This window comes from Trichosurus vulpecula, chromosome 4 (assembly GCF_011100635.1).
Source record: "Trichosurus vulpecula isolate mTriVul1 chromosome 4, mTriVul1.pri, whole genome shotgun sequence".
NCBI classification, from domain to species: Eukaryota; Metazoa; Chordata; class Mammalia; order Diprotodontia; family Phalangeridae; genus Trichosurus; species Trichosurus vulpecula.
The window spans coordinates 58657574-58682739 of record NC_050576.1 but is presented as its reverse complement, the minus strand read 5'-3'; the positions used below and the strand labels follow the sequence as shown (position 1 = coordinate 58682739).

General features: G+C 40.4%; 1 protein-coding gene across 1 annotated transcript in view; it reads right to left on the bottom strand.

Annotated features, from left to right (window-relative positions):
• LRRC52 (leucine rich repeat containing 52) overlaps positions 1-24636 on the bottom strand; it is a 42352-nt gene extending 17716 nt beyond the window's left edge. Inside the window, exon 1 of the mRNA XM_036755481.1 lies at positions 24018-24636. Coding sequence (XP_036611376.1) covers positions 24018-24636 — 619 coding nt within the window. The remainder of the gene's footprint in view (positions 1-24017) is intronic.
• Between the last annotated feature and the right edge of the window lie 530 nt (positions 24637-25166).

Sequence of the window (25166 nt, the reverse complement as noted above, 5' to 3'; positions counted from 1 at the left end):
AGAGTAAAGATTGACACCTAGGTTGTAAGCCTGGGGAACTGGGAGGATGGTAATGCCCTTGACAGTAATAGGGACATTTGGAAGAGAGGGAAGCTTTAGGGGAAAAGATGATGAATTCAGTTTTGGACAAACTGAGTTTAAGATGTCTACTGAACATACAGTTTGAGATATCTGGAAGGCAGGTGGAGATAGGAAGTTGGCAGAAAGGCTAGGTCTGGATAGGTTGATTTGAGAATCATTAGCATAGAGATGATACTAAATATATCATAGCTGATGAGATCATCAAGTATAGTAGAATAGTGGGGAAAGAGAAGAGGTCCTAGGACAGAGCCCCATAGGAATTTAACATTAGTAGTCTTCACCTGGGTTAGGATCCAGAAAAGGACACTGAGGAGTGGTCATACAGGTAAGAGGAGAACCAGGTTTTACAAGAGAATTTCACGGAGAAGAGGGTGTCAAAGGCCACAGAGAGGTAAAGGAGAATGAAGATTGAGAAAAGGCCATTGGATTTGATGATTAGGAGATCTGTGTAGAGTTGAACATGTTCACCCCGGGGTCAAAATGGGAAGAGAAGAGTGTAACCAGTACAGGAATGATGGCCTGAGAAAGAACTGAGAGGTCAAGGGATTGATGGTCATGGTGAAGATAAAGAACAAGCTTTGGAGTTGCAAGGCCAAAGGAGAGGTGGAATGACAACAGATTATAAATTTTTGGAATTCATGAACATGGATATGGAACACTTGTGGGTGATGACAAAAGCAAGAGTACACACATCTCTGTGTGTGTAGCTGTGGTGGATGAGTGGAAGATTAGTTCACGGGAAACGAGTAATTTGAAGAATTGGGAGGGAACATCAACATGAATGTTGAAGTCCCCTATGTAAGGGCAGGCAGAAAGAGAAATAGTGTGAGTCAGGTGCTGAACTCATTGAGGAAGGAAGGATAGTGTCCTGAAGGTCTGCAGACAACAGCCACCAGAATCATGATTAGCGATAAATATGGATTGAATAAACCTCAAAGAAAGAGAAGCAGATAAATGATGGTGGTAGGAAGAGAGCCTGGAAGTGACAGTGGAAGGAGAAATAATCCATTTTCCCCACCATGAACAGTGAGTTAGTTGGTAGTAATGAAAGTGCAGCCCATACTGGATGTAGGGATGAGAAAGAGTGAAGAGTAAAGGTTGACATCTAGGATGTGACACCCAGGCTGACAAAGTGTGTCATTAGAAGAGACCCAGGTCTCAGCGAGCACTGAGAGTGTGGATGCTTGGTCCACATGCTATGTACCTATAACTGATGTCTCATTGCTATCCTGCAGTTCAAAGAAGCTTGGTTTCAGAGTTGGAAGACCTAAAGTTGGAGTCCCAGTTTTGCCTCTTACATATAATTGTAAAATTATGGGCAAGACTTCTGAGAGTTTGTGATTGACAAGTGGATCTGAATTCATGACAGGAAGATGCTGAAGTCTTGTAGCTAGAACTTAGTTTAGAGTGTGACAGCATCCTCTCTGCAGTGAGTCTTGTCTCCTCTCCATGTGATTGGCTTTTTGATCTGGAGAAGATGACTTTTTCTCTGCTGGGGAGCTAAACACATTTTTCTTCTCATTGGCTTATTTTGGGGGAATAATACAAAGTTAGAATTTATCTTAGATGAGTTTCTGTAAAACTTAATGTGAGACCTAACTAATCTAGCTCATTCCAAGAGCATTTATAGAGGAAGCTGGAAGGAGAGCAACAAATACACAAAAAATGGAATAGATCAACTGGGATTTCAATAGCACTTACCTCTTAAAGAGCCTGGCACATAGTAGTGCTATCTGAATGATAATAGAATTTTTATTAGCAATATCATTATCAATCTATCCCCATCTATGGCAAGGGAAACAAGTCATTTGGATTCTAATATTTCAGTCTCCAATGTATCATATGGAGAAATACAAATGGCATTTAAGAAGATGAACTTGGGAAAATCAGCAGCACCAGACCAAATAGACATGGAAGAAAAGAATGCTGGAGACAACCCACTTTTGAAAATATTGAACCATACGCCTTTAACATATCTGGAAAAAAGGGGAAAATATAGAATAAATGGAAAAATGCTATTTTAAAAAGGTAATTGGGGGAAAAATCAGTAACATATATGTGCTTTTTAAACTCTCAGATCTTTATATGAATGGCTTATCCACATATCAAGCATATCCTTGAAGAAATACAAGACAGTAATAGTAGGCTTTCACAGACTTTCATAGCCTACCATATCTTCACATAAAAGGTTAGGTAATATATGATGCTGTTGAGTATTAACAAAAGTATAGTTTAGTATAAAAAGCATTAGCAATAGTAGAAAATAAATATAGTCCTCCATCATTTCTTCTCATGCATGTTAAGACTTAAAATATTTGATAAATTCAACCACAGAGATAACTTAAAAAATAGCAACAGGCTCTTTATTATGGGTACATTTTTACTTCCCACAGGGAAGCGTTTAACTTTATGTGCCTGGGGCATGGAAGAAGTGGGGCAAGCCTACATTGGGATCAGTGGCTCCTAAAAGACTATAAAGGACACCAGCCTTGGGTACAGTGATCTTTAGGACCACCAGGAGGAAGAAGGGAATTAATGATCCAATGAGAGGTGCCCTTAATAGACAGAATTTTAAGGAGACTTTACATAAAGATAGGATAAGGAAAGGGTCTCTCACAGTTTCCAGTTATAGAGGTGAATGCTGTCTGACTCCAGCCTCAGGAATTATATGCAGCACTTGCCTAGCCAGGGAGCATGAAACCCGCCAGATCAGTGATCTCATCAGTAGTAAAGACATTCTGACTCACTAGGTTACAAACCCAGGGGTGGTTGTCTGCATAGAACAGATCATCCAAGTAGTTCTTGTGGAAATCTTTATCCAGTGGTGATATCTGAAGCCACTCATGTCCATTTTGCTGAGTCTTTATGGGGGCTTTCCTTAGCTGCTAAAATATGAGCATTTAATCTTTCATATTTATTACATTTAATAAAATTTCCTTTTGCTACCTTGTCATGGCTTTCATTGTCCTGGTTTTTCCATGATTTGAACCCAGACTATTGGTGGATTTGCATAGCCATGGCAGGATCATGGTCCCCAGGCTGAGGCCATGCTGTTGTCTGGAGTAAAAAGAGGAAAAGAAAAAAGGGAGTTTCTCTATAAATGAACAATCAAGATGACAGAATGTAGTCATTTAATGGTATTGCCTGTCTGCTTGTGCTCAGAATCTTTTTTTTTTATCCCCGTGTGACTGATGATTCTCATGGTCAAGACCAAGTTTACTTTATAGCCTGAATCAGAGCAATCTTTCAACCCACCAGCAATAACAGCCAGGGTTGTTCAGGACCCTGGAGCAGAGAATGGAGAAAATTTGGAGCAGAAGTCAGGAGAGGGTCTGGAATGGGTCCTAATGTGTCCTATCAACTGAATGAATGGTTTTTCCAGGAAATGCTAGTGGCAGGCAGTCCAGCAAGATATAGCCTGAACCGAAGGAACTGGGGCTGGAGAGTAGAAGGAGGGCAGAAAAAAGGAGAAAAGGAAATGTGTGGTGATAATCCAGCTTACTGAGCTCTAATGCTCCAGTCAGTATTCATTTCATGCAGAGGCTAAAGGCAGATGTAGAAAGATGTTGGGAGTGGGAGGGATCAATAACTTAAACCAAGGGCACCAGTATAGAATGCTACCCTGAGTCAGATAAACCTGAAGGCCCCAGAAACTTTGGGAAGGACTCATTATTTGATAAAATCTTTTGGGAAAACTGGACACCAGTCTGTCAGAAATTAAGTTTAGATCAATACTTCATACCATATACCAAGTAAGCTCCAAATGGATATATGACCTAGATAAAAAAGGTTATATTGTAATTGAATTAGAGGAGCAAGGGAGAAATTACCTTTCAGATCTATGGATAGTAGAAGAGTTCATGATTAAACAAGTGATAGGCTCACTCAGAATAAAATGGACAATTTTGATTATATAAAACTAAAATGTTCTTCCTCAACCAAATTTAATGTAGTTAAAATGAGTAAGGACATGTGTAAATGGGGAAAAATCTTTGCAGCCAAGTTTTTCTGATAAAGGTGTCATATTCAAGACATATAAGGAACTGATATAAATTTACAAAAATAAAAGCCATTTCCCAATAGGTAAATGATCAAATGATATGAATAGTCAGTTTTCAAAGGAAGAAACAAAAGTTATTGAAAACCATATAAAATGTTCTAAATCACTAGTAATTAGAGAAATACAAATCAAAGCAACTTTAAGATTCTACCTTATACTTATCAGACTGGTAAAGATGACAAGAAGAAAATGATGAATATTGGAGGGGCCACAGGAAAACAGCACATCAGGACACAGTTACTGAAGTTGTCAGTTGGTCTAGCTAGCTATTCTGCAAAGCAATTTTGAGCCATTCCCCCCAAATTATTAAATTATACATACCCTTTGACCCCAGCTATACCACTACTAGTCCTATGCCCCCAGAGAAATTAAAGAGGAAAAGGACTTATTTGTATCAAAATATTTATAGCAGCTCTTTTTTTAGTAGCCCCAAAATTGGAAACCAGGGTGTTATCCAGTTGGGGAATGGCTGTACACATTATGGTATATGAATATAATGGGACATTATTGCGTATAAGAAATGACAAAATGGACCATTTCAGATAAAACCGGAAAGACCTCCATGGACTGGTGTGGAGCAAAATGAGCAGAATTTGTAGAAAAATTTGTACAGAGGCAAGAACGTTGTAGAGAAAAACAGTCTTTAGAGTCTCTAAAAGACTTATTACTCCAGTCAATGTAAAGATAAACAATGAGAGTAGAAGACTGAAGAGATGTCACTCACCTCCTGTCAGAAAGGTGATGAACTTAAAAATTCAGAGAGAGGCAGAGATTTTTCAGCATGGCCAATGTCGAAATTTGGTTTGCTGTGCTATGTATGTTTATGATAAGCCTACCTTTTCTCTCTGGTTGTTATTATTAAGGCAGAGTCATGAGATGGAGAGATTATAAAACAATGCATTTATTATTTTTGTAAAATAGAGAAAATGTTGCTTTGAGAGCTGAGCGAGAGACTGAAGATAGTGAATGAGTAGATGTTAGAGGGAAGGGGTCTTTTGGAGGTCATCCTCAGACCAGCAGGACCATTCAAGATTATGCCTTGGCTGAGATATGGCTGGCATGGGATGTCAGTTTGGTGCTCTCATCTCCGCAGGGAATGTTATGGCTGGGAGAGAATTGGAGGGATCCTTGCAGCAGCCCTTTTAATAACACCTTGGCCAACATAGTTACTTTTCTGTCTTTGCTGAGTTTGGCTCTAAAACTTTCTAGCAGAGCTGAATCTAGAACAGGGATGCTGCTGTATTTATCTGGAGAGAAGACCTTTTATTTATTTCCTCCTCTCCAGGTTATCCATTGGAATCTTCTTAGTTAGATAAACAGATGCTGGCTGTGCTTGAAGAGATAGCCTGCAGAATCAAAGTTGAAGACCATTCTGCAAAATCACCTTCTGTTCCTGGAACCCAGTTGTGACTCCAACTTGCTCTCCTGTTAGTAGCACTGCTATGTATTTATCTATGCTGCAACAGGGGTACAGGGAATTTGTGGAACACTTTCCTTGGGGGGGGGTGAAGGTCTTTTTCAGTTTCTAGCTATAACCTTAGCCAGTGGAATTATATGTAGTGCCTGCCCAGCCAGGTAGTGGCATGAACCTAGTCACTTGAACTCCCTTATCTGTAACTGCCAGTTACAGGTTGATTGCTGGGACTTCTTGGTTACATATACAGGAGTGGTCTTCAGACATCACCCTAATTACACTTGTAGAAGCCTTCATCTAGAGCAGTAGTGTCAAACTCAGATAGAAAGGAGAGCCGATAATCTGTACATAAATATCCCTGTGGGCAGCATTTTGATTTACTTTGAAAATGTAACTTCTGTATTTGACCAAATTTTTATTTATTTTGCTAAATATCTTCCAATTACATTTTAATTTGGTTCAATCTGTAGTTGGGAGTATTATCGGCCGCATGTTTGACATATTTGAACTAGTGATGATGTAACATTTGCTTGTTCCTATGGCTGTTTTATGAGATCTTTGCTCAGGCTCCCCCAATGCTAGAAACTTGAGTTTCCCCCTTTAATCTTTGTTCTTTATCACCATTAACAAAAGTCCTTTTTTGGGTGGCTACCTTGTAATTCTTATTGTTCTGGTGCTCCCATGATTCAAACCCAGGCCCTCCACGGACCACAGAGTCTTCCTATCCCGAAATCTAGATTATGCCTAGTTCTTGGTAACTTCTCCAACTGTTCAGTGCAGGACATCCTGCATATACTAGAGAAATAGAATTTAACCTTTTATTCTAAATTAGGTGTGTGTGTGTGTGTGTGTGTGTGTGTGTGTGTGTGTGAGAGAGAGAGAGAGAGAGAGAGAGAGAGAGAGAGAGAGAGAGAGAGATAGGGAGAACTGAGACTCTGATACATTAAGGTTTAAACAACAGCTCTGTGAGGTAGGTAATATTAATATTAACCCCATTTTCTTAAATGATACTCCATCTATAGGAAGGCAGTGTAATACAATGGATAGAATGCTGAATTTGGGGTCACAGAACCTGAGTTCAAATCCCAGCTCTGACACTTAACTGACTTTGTGACTGGGAGCAAGTTAGCTAACCCCATCTGGGCCTTAATTTCCTCATCCATAAATAGCAGGGTTAGACTAGATGATCTCTAAGTCTGTTCCAGTTCTAGACCTTGACTAGATCCTGACACTAAGAAACAAATATGAAAAGAGTGTGGCAGGTGCCACTGTCATGGAGGGTGTCATGTGCAGAGTCCAGAGGGAAGAGGAGTTCTCGATAGATGGTAAGGTCCACTCTTTGTGCCTGTTTGCTGATGACATTGTACTGATTGCTTCCAGCCCAAGATTATTATAGGACCATATTCATGAGATATAAGACCATTCAAAAGCATTCAGACTAATTATCTACACAGAAAAACCAAATGGACAAAAAATGGCTGTCCCATATTATGCCATGCAGTTGGATGAACAGCCCATTGGGTCAATACATCGGTTCTTCCGTCTTGAGTATGCATTGCGCTTCAAATTAATAATGACCTAAGTCTAGAACTAAATCAGAGGAAGAGAATAAGCTGGTTGTATCTGGGTAACTAATTGTATATGGTTGCTAGGTGGTGCAGTGGATAGAGCCAGGAAGACTAGGTTCTTCCTTATTGGGGATGGTCAAACAAAGAATGGATGGGTATTCTGTGGAGGGGATGCTTGATAAGGAACAGGTTGAACTAGATGATTTCTGATGCCCCTGTCAACTCTGAGATTCTGCAAACCCTAAACGATTTGATAAGGATGAGAGGTCAAAGAGAATTCAAACAAAAAGGTGGTTTGGGAAATGATGGCATTCAGCAGAAGCAAAATGGAATACTTGGACATCCAGCAAATGTAAAGTCTGCTAAGAAGGATGGGAGGGGGCAGGAATGGAAGGTAGGTAAAGTGTAAAATGGAAGGTTTTAAAGAATAGGGTTAGGTAGTCAAAAACATCATTCAAGGTAGCTGTCCCTTAGAAGATGGACTGACTTGTTCAGCTTAGTTCTAGAGGGAAGAGCTAAGAATAATAGGGTAGAAGTCACAAAGAGGCAAGTTTAACTTTAATGTAAGGACAAATTCTTTACAATTAGAGCTATCTCAAAGTAGAATGAGATAGTTCAACCTCCCCAGAAGGGGAGCAAAAGTCAGATGATCATTTGAGGATAGAGGGCTGGGCCTGGAGTCAGGAATACCTGAGTTCAAGCATGACCTCAGACACTTACTAAACTGTGTGACCTTGGGCAAGTCTTTTAGCTTCTCTTTGCCTCAATTTCCTCATCTATAAAGTGGAATAATAATAGCACCTACCTTCCAGAATTATTTTGGGGATCAAATGAGATAATAATTGTAAAGTGCTTAGCACAGTGCTTGGCACATAGTAAATGCTACATAAATGTTAGCTATTAGCTATCAGAGAGAAGAGATCCCTGTACAGGTGTGTTTTGCTAGATGGCCTCTGAGGTCTTCTAACTTTGATATCTTGGGATTTTTGTTAGGGTTTTTCTTCTTCCCTGGACCATTGAGGAACATATCATACAATATAACTGTTTCTCACACTCTTTTCATAAAGAAAGCACATAATCTTTGGGATTTTTCTAAGAGAAGAAGGAACAAGCTGTTATTAAGTATCTTGTATGTGCCAAGCACTGTGCTAAATGCTTTACAAATCGTATCTCATTTGATTCTTACAACAACCCTTAGAGGTAGATTTTATTATTATCATCATTTTACAGTTGAGGAAACTGAGAGAGGTTAAGTGATTTGCCCAGGGACACAAAGTTACTAAGTATCTAAGGCTGGATTTGAACTCACGTCTTCCTGACCCCAGGCCCAGCACTCTATCTACTGTGCCATCTAGTTGACATTAAGGGTTTTTTTAATTGCTTGTATTCATGGAAAATCTTGGAAGAAAGTGATCATGCCATTCTAAAATCCATGATAATTAAATATGAGAATGTGGGGGATGCATACTTTAGGCAACTAAGTGATGGAGTGGATAGAACACTTGAGGTTGGAGTAAGGAAGGCCTGAGTTCAAACCTGGACTCAGACATTTACTAGCTCTGTGACCCTGGGCAAGTCACTTATTATCTGTCTGCCTCAGTTTCCTGAAATGTAAAATGGGGATAATGCAATAGCACCTCTCCCAGGGTTGTTGTGAATGTAAAATTGGATAATATTTTTAAAGTTCTTAGAACAATGGCTGGCACAGAGTAGGTGCTTTAATATTCCCTTCTATCTTTAGGACAGCAGATTTCAAAGAAAAAAAAACTATGTTATCTTAGGCAGATATCTGCAAAGGGAAAATGGATGAAGAACAATAGAAGTCTTTAAAAAAACCAGAATGCAATCAGGAATAGTCCCATTGAAGAAGAAAAGATGGAGATCTCTGAAGAGACCAATATTACTCAATAGGAATTTCTCTGATCACCTCAGATTCAAAAAAGAATTGGGCAGAAAGGTTGGGCATCAAGAAAGGAGCATATGATAAAGGAAGAACATCGATGACAAACTCAGATTCAGAAAGACATGGGCAGAGAAAGCAAAAGTGGGGTGGAATAAGTGTGTTGAGGAAGGAGCCTGTGACCAAGGAAGAATATTTGAAAAATGGTAGGGGACTTAGAGAATAGTTTTAAGAGGGCTAAAGCACAGGATGAGCTGAGGCTTATGAAAAAAGTTAATAACTTCTTAAAGCTATGCTTAGGACAAGCAGAAGAATCTGGAGGGGTTAGGTCAGCTCCTTGGGGCAGATACAAACAAGGAGAAAGTGAAGCTTCTCAGCACCATTTTGATTCCACCTTCTCGGTCAAGGTGAATGATCTTTAAATTGGAAAGGGTAGGACAAACATGGTTAAGAGAGAATTGGAGCCAAAGATAGAGAAGGAGATGGTAAGAAAATACCCAGCAGCTCTAAATGAGTTCAGCTCCCCTGGCCCAAGTGAATTACAATACAGAGAACCGAAGGAAGTCATCAGTGTGATTGCTGAACCACTGCTGATGAACTCTGAGGAACTGTGCAGAACCAGGGTTGTTGTTAAATCATTTTTTCAGCCATGTCTGACTCTGGGAAACCCCATTTGGAGTTTTCTTGGCAGAGACAACAGGCAGTTTGCCATTTCCTTCTCCAGCTCCTTTTATAGATGAGGAAACTGAGACAACCAAGGCTAAGAGACTAGTGCAGGGTCACACAGCTAAGAAGTGTCTGGGGCCAACTTTGAACTCAGAAAGATGAATCTTGCTGACTCCAGGCCCTACTGTGCCACCTAGCTGCCTTGCAGAATCAGGGGGTGGCAGAAAACTTAAGACCAGAGATGACTATCTTGAAAATGAGATATACAATTCTTGGACATATAAAATGATTAATGAGCACTTCAAAAAGGGAGTGGCACTTCACTATGAGCCAACATGGGATCATAACCAGTGGTGCAAGACTAACTTCACTATCCTTTTTGACATGGCTAATATGGCAATCCCTCAATAGCTCTAAACCAAGGGTTATTAACCTTTCAACGTGTCAAGAACCCCTTTGGAAGTCTGGTGAAACCTACATAACGCTCTCAGATTAATGTTTTTAAATAATTAAAGGATATGCTATATTTCTGTTCAAGGCGAGTGAAAATAAAAGCACCAAAGCTATCCAAATTTGAAGACCCCCTGAAATCTATCCCTGGACTTCAGTGCTTAACACATTTTCTGACACGTAATAAATGTTTAATAAATGCTTATTCACTGACATTTATTTAGGGCTTTAAGTTTTGAAAAATTCTTTCTTAACAACCTTATTTGGAAAGCATGCAAGTATTATTTTCTCTATTATATAAGAATATACTGAGACCAGGAGAGGTTAAATAACTCATCTCTAGTCATACAACTAGCCAGTGTCAAAGCCGAGATTCAAACCCATATCTTTCCACTGTGTCATGCTTCTTCAGGTAGGTCAGGAGAGTGCTGTAGCATACATGTTGAGATTTCAGCAAAAGGTTTGAACAAAATTTGGCTTTATTCATTCACGGTTTCTTTGAGAACAAGATGGAGAAAGCAGACTGAACTGGATCAAGGGAATAAGCCCTGACATGAACTGATTAATGTCTAACTGCCCTCAGGTCTCTATTGGCATATTGTTGGTCTCTATCTTTGACTGTTCCTGAGATTCTAGTTTAAGCTATAACCTGTTTCTACATCTCCTAAGGTTATTCTTTATCTTTAATAAATGTTAGTTTGAATTGAATGACAGATAACACAAAGCTGGAAGAGGTAGCTAATACACTAGATGACAGAGTCAGGATCAAGAAAGGTTTAAATAGGCTGGAACAGTAGGTTGAAGCAGTAAATTGAATTGTAAAAGGGATAAATATAACCCTCTCAACTTGGATTCAAAGAATCACCTAGACAAGTAAAGGATGGGGGTATATGACTAGACAGCACTTTTTGGGGGAGCATACCCAGAGGAAGGAGACCATTTTAGCAAAAGCATAGGAAGCTATGCCATGTGAAGATTAGCTGATGTATCCTCATCTGTCATGTGAGGGATTTGGACTAGATGTCTTCAAAGATCCCTTCCAGCTCTAGAGCTTTGGTCCTTTGTGAAAGAACATAAGAGTAAATAGGATAGTAAGCTTGATGGGATGGTAGGGTCAAGGGAAGGTGTTTTTTTTAAGGGTGATGGAGAACTAGATATGTGTTTAGTCAAGTCACATCAATAAGCATTTGGTAAGTACTTCCTATGTGTCAGGCAGTGGAAAGCAGTAGATAGGGAGAGGTCAAAGATGAGTTTGAATGGGATAAATGCCATTTCAATAGGCATGGGACCAATAAGATAAACAAAAGCATTAGCCTTGGTAAGAAGAAAGGCCACTGTTTTGTAAGAAACTGGAACAAAGGTTCAAAGACAGCTCCAAAAGACTCATGATGGAAAAAGCTATCCACATTCAGAGAAAGAATTATGGTCCAAGTGCAGATTGAGGCAAACTATTTGCTCTCTTTTTTGCCCCCTTATTTTTTGGTTTTGTTTCTTCTTTCTCATGATTCATTCCATTGGTCATAATTCTTCTTTACAAACTTGACTATTGTGTAAATAAGTTTAACATGAAGGTATATGTAGAACTTATATTGGATTACACGCTGTCTTGGGGGGAGGGGGGAAGAGAAGGAGGGGGAGAAAATGGGGAACCCAAAAACTTGTGGAACTGAGTGTTGTAAACTAAAAATAAAAAATAAATTGAAGAAAAAAAGAAACTGGAACAAAGGAGAAGAGAATGGAGGATGCCATTGAGTTGTTTTAAAGTATAGAATAGGGGAGAAGAGGAAATTCAGGATGAATGGCTTCTGTTTTTAAGTGAAGTATAAGGCAGTCTTCCTCTGAGTTGGAGGATATGTGGTGTAGATGAGTATAGAAAAGAAGGTGGGAACAGCTGCTGTGGGGAGGGTGATAAGAGAGTTAATTGGAGAAGAATAAAAGGACTCCTGGACCTCAGTGAGGGTGTAGTGAAGAACTGGAATCAGTGGATGGAAGTCATAAGGTAAATTCTAGCTCATTTTAAGGAAGAACTCCCTAATAAATGGTGGAATAAACTTCTTTGTAAGGTAGTGTCAGGAGAAAGTGAATGACCACTTGTTGAGAATGTTGTAGAGAGAGTGTTCCTGTTTCATGTTGGGGTTTAGAATAGATGACTTCTCCAATCTCCTCCAGCACCAAGACTGTATTATTTTCACAATTAGACAAGGGCTCCGTCCTATTCTCTATCTCCATTTTCATTTCTTTTTTTCTCTTTTGAGTATTATTGGAAAACACAGACTTGTACATAGAGGATAATATTTGACCTTTGTTCACAAGAGAGACTATACTAAGATTTATCTGTATTTCAAAGGAAGATCAGAAATAGGCTCTTCTGAGAATTTCATCAAATAAATTTGATGTGGTGGTTGGGAATGGGGTGGGACATGTTTTTACTGCTACAAACAAGGAAGAGAACTTTAGAAAAGTCATTCTGCTCCTCTGGAGTTTGCTCATCTTTAAAACAAGGGCACAAGGCTGGATTATCTGCAGCTCTTTTCTAATTCTAAAATTCTGCCCTGTGGATATCATAGACAGGAAAAGCAGACTTTTGTGGAATCAGCACTCTTCTGTTGTATTTTGTTCTGATTCTAGTGGGATTGGCATCACTACAGAGGTTGGTCAAATGCTTCAAAACAGCTATGATGTCACCTCTAAGTCTGGCTATGGCTGACATGGACATACTCTGGGGAAATGTGTTTCCATTGGAAAGAGTGCTGTGCCCAGGCAGGACAATGGAAAACACCCCAATCAGTTTGTACTTATTTGTAGAATGTTCCAATCATGGCTCTGTCCTGCTGACTTTACTTTCCTTAATCTCATAACTTATACTTCTCTCTCCCATAATTGTCCTGTACTATATGCCCTGTCCTCTCATTCATCTCTCAACTCTGACCAACCACAATTTATTTTTCTTCTCAACTCACTTGTAAGACTATAAATTGCCTATCCTTCTCCATTTAGTTGGAGAATATAGCTGTGAGACCTGTTCTCATTACCGTGGTCTAATTTTCTTCTCTTATATAATCATAAAAACATCTTGTCTAAGCCAGAAAATGCAAAGTACTGAACTAATTCTTGCACCCTTTGGTGCTTTTAATTATTGGAGCTGATACAATTATGGGAAGCTCTAGGTCATGTTCACTGTAGACATTTCCCCTAGGGTCAAGTTTTGGACAGGTTCATCAGTTGGCCTGAATATCACCTTTCCTTCGCAGTCTCTCTCCCCATCTCAGGAGTTGTGGTGGTAATTTACTTTTCCACATCCCTTTCAGGTAAAGAATGGTCCAGAGTAGATGGATTGGGACAAAATCTAACATTACTATTTGATAAACCACCTGAAGTAAGACTCTCCTGATGAGGAATTTTTGTGCCTGGGTCCAAGTAAGGATGAAACTTTGATGATTTGCTCCTGTGACTCAATAATCTAAATCGCATGACTACATTAAATTTTCTCTAAACACAAACAATCCAAATGGGAGTAAGATTGAGAACAAGACATAAATATATGAAGCAAGTAGAGAACAATTCTAAGGCAAAATTCCATAGGAACAGATGTGTGATAATATTGTACTGGCTATATAAGGCAGTGCTGAGTTTTAATAATGCTTGTTAAACATTGTGCACTTATGTTGGAAGAAAATGGTCCCAGAAAACAACTTTGCTCATATGCCATGTTATCCTTTCTTGAGCATGTTGTCAGCTACCATGGATTCAGCGAGTATCTCAAGCTGGTTAGTTCCAGATCTATGCATCCAGCCCTATTTTTTCTCTTAAGCTTAAGTCCTACATTGCTAAAAATGAAATCATTATCTCTACACCCCAAGCCTTCCTTTCTTCTAAACTTCACTAGTACTCTTAAGGACACCACTGTCCTGCAAGTTGCTGAAGCTTGCAACCTGAGTGTCATCCTAGACTCTTCACCCTGTCTCTCACCCCTTCCCCATTCCGACCTTTTTCCAAAGCCTATTGATTTTACATTTGTAATATCTCTGGTACATGCTTCCTTCTCTCCTCTGACACAGCCACTATCTTGGTTCAGGTCCTCATCACCTCATACCTGGATTGCAAGAGTCTGCTGGTTGGTTTCTCTGCCACAAATATTCCCCAACTTGAGTCTATCATCCACTTAGCTGCCAAAGTGGTCTTCCTCCTAAAGCACAGGTCTGCTCATGCCACTCCTCTACTCAGTAAAGTACAGTAGCTTCCTATTGCCTCTAGGATCAAATATAAAATCCTCTGTTTAGTATTCAAAGCCTTTCATCATCTCTTCCCCCTGCCGCACCTTTCTAGTCTCCTTTCACCTTATGCTTGCCCATGTATGCTGAGATGAAGTGACACTGGCCTCCTTGCTGCTTTTCAAACAAGACATTTCATCTCCTGATCGGACATTTTCATTGATTGTCCCCCATGCCTGGAATCCCTTCCACCTTCATCTCTGCTTCCTGGCTTCCCTGGCTTCCTTCAAGTCCCAGCTAAAATCCAGCCTTCTACAGGAAGCATTCCCCAATCCCCCTTAATTATAGTTCTTTGCCCCTATTGATTATCTCCAATTTTTCCTCTGTCTTATTTGAACATAGTTTTTTGGGCATGTTGTCTCCCACATTAGATCACAAGTCTCTTGAGTCTTTTGCTTTTTTTTGTAGCCCAGTGCTTAGCACAGTGCCTGACCCATAGTAGACTCTTAATAAATATTAATTGACTGATTGACCAACTGTCCATAGGACAACTCCAACTGGATATCTCACAGGCATCTCAATGTGTCCAAAATGGAACTAATTCCATATTTCTCCCAAAGTTCATCTTTTCACCAAACCTTCCTATTTCTGCTAAGGGGACCCAATCCTTCCAGTCACCAAGATTCACAACTCTAGACTCTCCCTTGATTCTATACTCTCTCTCACTCTACCGTGTCGAGTTTGTGGCCAAATATGGCTAATTCTGTCTTCACAACATCTCTTGTGTTAGTTCCCTTTCCTCCATGTCCACAGCTATCTCCTGGTTCAGATGTTCATCACATCTTACTTGGGACAACTGAAACAAGCTCCTAGTTCAGCCCTTTGACTTTCTCTCTTATTGATCCATTTGTTAAAATTGATAAAAGAAAGTTCCTAAATCACCAGTCTGACCAGTTATGTTCTTGCTCAAGAACTGGTAGTGGCTCCCCATTGCCTCTTACGTAAAATACAAATTCTTCCGCTTGTCATTTGAAGGCCACCCTGGCTCTCAGCTTACTTACTGTCCCTAGGCTTCTGCACAGGACATTTTCCTTTTCAGATACTTTTCCATCCCAGCTGGCTAGTCTGTTTGCTGTTCCTAAACTCAGCATTCTATCTCTCTCCTCGCTATCTTTTCACATACTGTTTTACATTCCTGGAATACACTCCCTCCAACCTCCTCGCTTAAAATTCCCAGCTTCCTTCAAGGAGTTATGTAGAGCTTTCCCTCATCTCCTTAGTTACTAGTGCTTTTTTCCTTTCTGAAATTGTTGAATACATATTTATCCAATTATTGGTTGCATCTCCCAGTAGAATATAAGCTCCTTGAGGGTAGGTACTGTTTTTCATATTGTCTTTTTATCCCCATTGCCTAGTACAATGCTTTGCGTACAGTAGGTACTTACTAAATGCTTGTTGGATTAAATAGGATTTGGATTCCATGATGAAAAATTAGCAATTTCACTAATGTGAGTACTCACTTCACCAAAGAGATTCATGCCCTTTTCCTCCCTCCCTGTACCTTATAGATGGTTTCATGAGGTTCTGTAATAAAGAAAGTCACTAGATCCGTGCCTGACACCTTTTAAGATTGGTAGGATGGTATAGATTTTGAGAATCTAAGTTCTTCTTCTCTGTGAGTAAGAATTACGCAAGCCTGCTTTTGACCAAGGGGGCCATGGGAGCTTTATCTCCAACTAGCTATGAGACTAGATGAGCTGTATAGATGAGGGGACGAAGGGAGCTCTTCCCCTGGTAGAGAAAAAGGAACATTTTAACTTTATTCTTATTCTGTTTCATCCTTTATTCAAGGTTGGCATAGTCAAGTGATGACCCCATTGTTATCCAGTAGGTAAAATATTGCTGGCTTAATATTTTCCGGTTTAAACTTGTGATTGACATGAGGAACTCCTGTATAGAAACTTCCTCTCGTGATGCAGATCAGCAACTTATCTATAAATTATAAGCCACAGAGTATAGGGAACTGAGAGGTTAAGTGACTTGCCCATGATTATATGACCAGAGTACATTAGAAGCAGGATTTGAATCCAAATCTTCCTGGCTCTAAAGCCAGCCCTTCTTATGCTATTCACATGCTTCCTCTTGACCAAATTCTTAGTTACTAATAACATTACTGCATTATTGTGGAGGATTTCATTATCGGCATGCAGGGTTGGCACTAGGCAAAATTCATCTTTTGCCCCCTTCCGCTTTCCCTTTCAGCATTCATTTTACTTGGCTGGCATGTCACCCTCACAACTTATCAGTGCCCTAATGCTGTCCTATGGGTTACCTCATCCAGGTTTCCCCTACCACACCGCGTCTTATACTTCATACCTCTTTGCCATCAAAGTCCCTTCTCTGAAAGGATCTTATAAAATAATTTGCATAGACTTATTAATAATAAGTGATTATAACATCATAACTGTCGGGCTGGAAGGAACTGTGGAGGTTAGATAGTCCAATCTTGTTTTACAGTCAACAAAACTGAGGCACAGAAAGGGTAAGTGTCTCGCTTAAGGTAGCAGAGCTGGGTTTTGATCTCAGGTCCTCTCTCTATTATCCTACACTATCTTTTATGTGTTTTGATATATTATCCCCTCCAGGTATATTTGAATTTAGATAGGACAACCCTTTAACCTTGAGAAGAATAAAATGCTAATGGTTGGTTGGTTGTTGTCTTTCATTCTTGAAGAGGACCAAAATGACATCAGTATGCTAGAGTCAAGTTACAGTGTGTCCAACTGTGGCTGATCAGGCCAATACGAACTCGGAATGCTCTACCACAGGTCTGGCACAAATAGTCTGTGTGAATGAACATTTGGGGTAGATTCTCTAAATCTGTGCAACTTGCATTTCTTTTGAGCTGTTTCAATTCTGCTTTGTTCAAATAGCACAGCACTGTTTCTGATGTGGGCATGCTATGCTGAGCAGTCCTGTGCCAATGTCTCCCATGTCACACAATCAATTCCAAAGAAGAGATTTTGGGAATCAAGGGTCTTCAAAGAAGTCAGAGAATATGGAACTAGAAGAGACTCCAAATCAACCCACAGGCAGCCATCTACTAAGGCAGTCCTAGGGCAGCAAGGATGGTGAGATCTGCTTAGCAACCCAACTACAAGGCCCAAAGTCTTAGGACTATTTTTCTTGCTAAGCAGGTAAACTCAGACAACTCAAGGATGGCCACCCACAGAGAGCAGATGGGTTCTGCCAGGTGCCATGTTTGCTCCAGGTCAATTTTCATGGCTCTAAAGAGCCATGAAGAAAAGAATACATTTCAGCTTCATCTTTATTCTGTTTCGGTTTTTATTCGAGATGGGCATAATGAGATGATGACTCTTGCTAATATTGACCATAGATATTCTAAAACTGAGATTTTCAGAATTAATTTATAGTTAGGAATAGAACTAGAAATAATGTCAAGAGGCCCCAGGTTTGAGGTCTGGCTCTGATATATATGAGCTGTATGATTGTGGACAAGTTACACAGAAGCAGCATTGTATGGTGTAAAGAGTACTGGCTTTGGAGTCATCTGACCTAGGTTCAAATCCTATCTCTGACATTTATTTACCTATGTGGTCTTGGGCAACTCAGTTGACTTTTTTGAGCCTTGGTTTCCTCACCTGTAAAATGGAGGTAGTTAAAATGTTTTTTTGAGGTCTCTTCCACTTCTAGACTTATGGTCTTATAAGTAAGTTATAACTTCTCTGAACCTCAGGTTTCTAGTAGGATTGTCATTGTTTAGTCGATTAGGAGTGTCCAACTCTTCGTGACCCCATTTGGGGTTTCCTTGGCAAAAATACCAGAATAGTTTGCCATTTCCTTCTGTGGATCATTTTATGGATGAGGAACTGAGGCCAACAGGGTAAAGTGACTTATCCAGGGTCACACAGCTAGTAAATGAGGCTGGATTTGAATTCAGGTTTTCCTGACTCCAGGTCCAGCACTCTATTCAATGTGCCGCCTACTGCCCCAAGGCATGAAATATTCAAAGATTAAAAAATAAAAGTGTCTCCCTGTTCTCAAGGATTTTCTATTCTACTGAAAGGATGTAACATGCACACAGATATTTTCAGAGGGATGAGAACATAAGGGACCAGTTGGAGGAGGAAAGGCTTCATGTAGGAGGTGACATTCACTTGAGCTTCAAAGGAAGCTAGGGGTTCTAAGAGGCGGGAGTGAAAAGGGAGTGTTTTCCAAGCATGGAGGACATTGAGATGGGAGATGGTATGTTGAATTCAGCGAATATCTAATAGATTCCCTTGGCTGGAAAGTAGAATATATACGGGGCCATCTCCAGTCATCCTGGTGAATATCAGGCCACTGGACCCAGAAGGCTCTGGAGGAGAAAGTAAGGCTGGTGACCTTGTACAGCCCTCCCTCACTCAAATCAAAGTCAAATGCAAGTCATGTCATCATTTCCCTGATGTCATGGTCCTCTTCAGGAACGAAGGACAAACATGAAGAATATATACAGGGGAGTAATATGAAATAAATGTGGAAATATGGAAACCAGAATGTCTGGCTTTCCTTTAAACTTCCTAGCTTTCTTCCTAGCTTCCTTCAAGGCTCAGCTCAGCTCACATACAGTACACCTGTCACAGAATGTCTTTCCTGATCCCCTAGGTGTTAGTTCTCTCTTTCTTCTTCCATGTCATTTATATACTTATCTGTTGTATTCCCCTGGTGGAGTGTAAGCTCAGGGAAGGGAGAGACTGTTGTTCATTTTGCTTTTGGACCTTGGGCTCTTAGCATAGTACCTTGCAATTAAGAAATGCTTCTTGGATTGGACATCCCATGGAAGTCTGGTTAAACTTGCTGTTTGGCCCAGATGACTTCACAAGGAGCCAGAATGGGTGAAAACTAAGGAAAAACTTCCTGAAAATGAGGGCTCTCCACAAATGGAAGGGAGGCCATGGCATCCAGTCAATGAAAGTCTTCAAGCAAAGACTGGATGACTACTTGTCTGGTATGCTGGAGAGGGGTTTCTTGTTCTGGTGTATTTTGGAGTAATTGATTCTGTGATCACCTTTAGTGTTTAGCACAATGCCTGGCACATAGTAGGTGCTTAATACATACTGCTTGTTGACTTGACTTAAGGTTTGTGATTCTGCAGAAGCTAGGTTTGGAATCTAGACCTTTTGAGGGGTCTGTAATCTAGACCTTTTTCCTACCATATCGTACTTGATTCTATGCACAGATGCAGATAAAAGTTAGGGGTCCAATTCAATGATTGCAGCTGAGAATTATTCTGTATGTGCAAAGATTAAGATGGATTTCAGTGACTATAAAACCCTCATCTCAGAAATTCCCAAAGATAAGTCTTAACAGTACTTAACTGGAGAGAAAGAGCCCAGACCTTAAATATCTAGTTGACACAACAGAGTTGGATGTGGCAGCTTGGTTACTACTTAGTTGCATTATATTAGACAAATTGCTTTTTTTTCCTCTGGGCCTTAACTCCCTTCTCTAGAAAATGGGATTTATGATTATTAATGATTGGTAGGAAGTAAACTGTGCTAAAAACCATTGAGATTTTGAGAGCATTTAGGTGGCAGAAATATCCTTGTATAGACTACCCTACAGGGCTGTAAAGTGCCACACAAATAAAAGTAATTTTTGTCATAATAATGAATACCATGGCAGGTCATCTGTATTTGACCTTATGTTCCTAGGAAATACTAGATATCACAGGAGGAGATTAATTTACCTTATCTTTTTTCAAATAGAATCAATGACTGGAAAAAGACAGTTAGGGCCAGGATATTTTCCTTCTACATGCTGACCCACGCCAAAAACGAAACTGAATCTATTGGTCTATTTCTTTTTAAACTGTATGTGTGCTGATCGGGGCTAGAGTCCTGCTTTTTCATAATCTGGTAGAATGTCAGCTTCCCACCAATATTTAGTATATTATAGGCATACTTTGTGCAGTAAAATTTATCCCTGAGAAGTTGTATGTAAATAGAATCTTTTGGCATATGTCAGAGAAGCATGTTATTCAAAAGGAACTTGAGGTCAAGTTTCTTTTCTGCTGCAAACAACTACCTTTTAATCCGGATCTGTTTGGAAAGTTGAGGTATCCCTGGACCAACCAAAGAGAATGGATCAATGACATATCTTGCTTTGTTCTTTACAGCAGAGCTGGTCCTAAGCAACATTGTAAAGGGTGGGAAGTTTGATGATACATATCACTTATATCATTCCAAGGAAAAAGTCAGCAAAACTGGTTGATGCTTCAAAAAGACTCACAATCAATTCAGTCAAAATGGTCAATGCATGGGTGCAACAAAGAAGGGAGATTGGGAAAGGTAGGGTTTCTGGGGAGACGGAGTGTGATGTTTAAAGAGTACAGCACCTCGATTTCCTATCTCCCGCATCTATAGCTTCAGTCTGTGGAACTGTCTATTAGAAAGAATGCTGGATTCAAAATCGGAGAACTTTGATTTTTATTGGAGACTGGCTGCTTACTAGCTGTGGGCACCTGAAGTCAGACCACCACCTCCTTCACTTCTCTGGGCTCTCTGTCTCTTCTATAAAATGAGAGAATTGTGTGAAATGATTTAGAAGATTCTTTCCAGCTCTAAATCTCCTGATAGACTGAATTCAAGTGTGGAATAGAATGGGGGTGTTTCAGGATACTACAGTGGCAAAAACGATGGATTTGGAGACTGAGGATAAGGGTTAAAAGCCCACATCTGTCACCTACTTTGGCCTTGGCCGAGTCACTCGACCTAATTTAACTTCAGTTACCTCACCAGTAATGGACCAACTGGCCTCTAACATCCCTTCAGGTTCTAATGACTTAGATTTTCTAGATCTAAAAATCCTATGATGTTACCTCATAAAAGCGAGTAACTTTCCTTTTCTCACCGCCACATTTTTAAGCTTAGCATTAAAAGAAAGAAATTAAGTACACAAATAAGATTTATATGGAATCATCTTCAGAGAGCTTTATTATGAATCACAAAAAGAGAAGCCATTGTGATTATTATCTATTGGGCCTTTAGAAGAGAACAAATGTTTTTCTTTCTCATGGTTCCTCCCATTTATTCTAATTTCTTCTATACAACATGACTAGTGTAAAAATATGTTTAATAGGAATGTATATGTAAAGCCTATATCAGATTGCATGTCATCTTGAGGAGGGGGGAGGGGAAGGAGGGGGAGAAAATTAAAAACTTATGGAAGTGAATGTTGAAAACTAAAAACAAATAAATTAACTTATAAAGAAAGAACAGATAAAAATACAAAGAAGAGAACCAATGTACGGGGAAACGAGGTGACTTACCCAAGATGACTCAGCATTTGCATTGGTAAGGCAAAACAATTACTTTGGTGAAATTGTGTTTATTGAGTGGCATCTTAACTGTTCCAGTTGAGATGTCTGGCAAACATTTCATAAAGGCTGTTTATTCTTTACTGTTGAAGAAAAACAGCCTCCAAAGACTGGGAGGGTCACTGGTCCTCCCCCCAGTCTCCTCAATGGCTGTCCTAAGGGTCCCAAACTATTTCAGTATCCCCTGGAATTTCCATATGTAGCTGACTGGAAACTTTACTTAGTAAAATATTCATGTGGATTGGTGCAAATATTTTCAACAGTGTTTTCTATGATTTATAGATAGTTTTCATTTCTTCCTCTGAAAATTGCCTGTTCATATCCTTTGACTATTTATCAACTGGGGAATGACTTGTCAACAGTGTTTTCTTAGCAGAATATGGGGAGGCCTGAAGGGGCAAAGAGGCAATGAAACATAACAATAAAAAAGAGTTAACATTTGTATAGTGTTTTGTAAGGTTTTCAGAAACACTTGAAATAAATTATCTTATCCTTACAACAACTCTGTGAGGTAGGTGCTACTATGACTCCATTTTACAGATTAGGAAAGTGAGGCTAAGAGTGATTAAGTGGTTATATGACTCAGGCAAGGGGTCATATGGCTGGTAAACATTTGAACTGGATTTCAAATCCATGCCTTCCTGAATCCAGGTCCAGCTTACTCTACTTGATACACCACAGTGAAAGTATTGGCTTCATGAGGGTTACTGTCACTTGGGAAGCAGTGTGTAGTTTGGGAAGATCCTGACACTAGCTCTGTGATCATCACACAGTCTTCCTGAGCCTCTCATCTCTAAAACGGTGATCTTTTTGTCTGCTATCTCAAGTGGTTGTTATGGAGGAAAACACTTTTCAAACTTTAAAATGCTTATTGAAATCTGACCTCCTATTCCCATAAGAGTATGGGCCAGGTTTGTTGTCACATCTGGGCACACCTGGTTCACCCGAGCAAACTAAATATACCTTCTTCTATACTGCTGATGAAATTATAGAGGTAGGACCAGCAGTAAGAGACTAGAGTAGAAGAGATTTGGCTTGATGTGATAGGGAAGTGGGGAAATGTGACAGCAGAATCTCGAATGGAGAGAGGGCCTGAAATACAAGGTACTGATTTAGTTTTTTTCTCATTTGGGACTCCCAACAGACTTTGGTGAAGAAGGGGGCATGGTAGTAGCAGTTAGCTTGAAGAGCTTCCATGTGAGACCTCATGATCTACCAGCTAGAGACCCTGGTCTCTGCAGTGGAGGGTGTTAGACATGTCTACAGACAATAACATTCCTGTTTTTAGCTGAGTTCATTTATTCTTCCTTATATCTACTTGCTTATATTCATTTAAGCTTCAAAACCACTAACCAACGTTTTCCTCTGTCCATTGCCTACCACATTCCTCTGCCTCCTGCTCCCTTGATGACTGTCTTTCAGTCCCCCAAACTGTTCTCCCTCCCTTGTTTCAAATCCATTCCTCTAATTCCGTCTTTCCTTTGGATGGTTGAACTCTTGGTGGCATTCACCCTGACTACATACCCCTGAAAAACTTAACCCCCAAATAACGGAGATTGAAAACTCATGCCCTATTTCTTCCCATTTCAACTCAACCTCCCAATGTTACTCTTCTATTTGATGTTTTTACTAGCCACTCTCAAGTCTGGCATTGCCATATGGCGAATGCAAGTTTTTGAGCAATGATCACAGTGCCTGGCACTTAGCAGATGCTCAATAAATGCTTGTTGATTTGAATAAAATTAAATTATGCAAATTAAGGCAATTTCCATCTGAGGTGGGAGAAAGCTCTCCTTTGCCTACCTGTGAATTGGGCTGTTTTCTATCTACCACAGACTGGACCCTCAGTGAAGGTTCTCATGGGAAAGACTTTGCATTTCAATCAATCCATAAATAAGAATTTAAAAATCACCTACTATGAGCCAGACACTATGAACCAATGAAATAGTCCCTATTCACAAAGAGCTTACATTCCGATGGAAGAGAAAAGAAATACACTTTGGGCTTCCGTCTCCCGGCCTCCCATCCCCCGCCAAAGTCTCAAAATGAAAGTCCATATGTGAGCTTTGCAAACTAGACAAGGTGTCCCAAAAGTCTTAGTGCAGTTGAAACCTTTAAAAGCAGATAACATCTGAACAAGTAGAGAAATATCTGAAAATAAAGCTACTCTTCAATTTCCTTCCATTCTTATCGTCTCTCCTTTTTTCCTGCAGCCCACCAGCCCACCCTCAGTTTTGTTGTTGTTGCCTCCTCTCCTCCCCTTTCCCAAGCCCCACCCATCCCCCTCACCTGGGTAGTCGATGCGTGTCACTAGTAAGAAGATGGTCAAGTCCACTAACAGACAGTTACAGTTCCAGGGGTTTTCTTTCAAATGCAGAGTCTTGAGGTTAAACAGGTGGTTGATGGTCTGGACGTCCAGGAATTCCAAAGCCGTGTTGCTCAGATCCAGGTGTCTCAGGGCGGTGTTGTTGGCAAAGGTGTATTTATTGATTTCTGTGAGGTGGGGGTTGTTGGAAATATTTAGGATCACGAGATTGCTGAGCATGCTGAAACCGTATGGGGAGAGCTGACTGATGTTGTTGAAACTGAGGTCAAGGTAGATGAGTTTGTAGACTCCAATGAAGGTGTAATCCATGATCTCCGTGATTTGGTTGAACGTACAGTCTAGGTAGACGAGGTCATTGAGGAGACCTAGGTTTATGGCCGGCAAGAAGGTGATATTGTTTCCTTTCAGGATGAGTTGCCGAGTGGACATTGGCATATCAAGGGGATACTCCGTCAGGCCAGAGCATATCACCTCTAGTAACCTGCAGGTACAATTTTTTGGACAAGCTTCATCCCCTGCAACCAGTCCCATGCCGCAGGAGAACAGCAACCACCAGGGCCAACGGCCTATTGCAAGGGACATAATAAGGTGATGTGGCTGCCTTTGTCCCACCTTGCTGTCTGAGCAGAATGCAGGCAAGTGTGTGTGTCTGTGTGTGTGTGGTGGTGGGGGGGGGGGCAGGGAGGAGGGTGAGGTGAGAAGGGTAAAGGGAGCTCAGGCAAGTGAGGAGAGAGAGCTGGAAAGGACTATAACATTCTACCTTTGTGTAAGCAATTTTTCCATTACAGGACAACAGAGCAGAAGCTGAGATGAGAGGCCTGATGCTGCAGTCCTCTGTTTGGGAGCCCTTCAGATCGCTCACTCACACAGCCTTCTGGCACCTGGCCCACTTGGCTGCTTGAGCATTATTCACCCTTTCTCTAAGTTTGTAAGTGAAGGGGAGCCAGGGCAGAACCGCATGCCACTGTGGTTGCCAGGTGACACCTTTGTGATGTCAGCTGCTGCAAAACAGACCTTGACTATGGGAAAAAGAATTCTCCCCTGTGCAGCTGGGGCACCTGGCCTGGGGGTGGTGTCTGCCTAGGTAAGCTGTTGGGGTGAAAGGCTCTGGA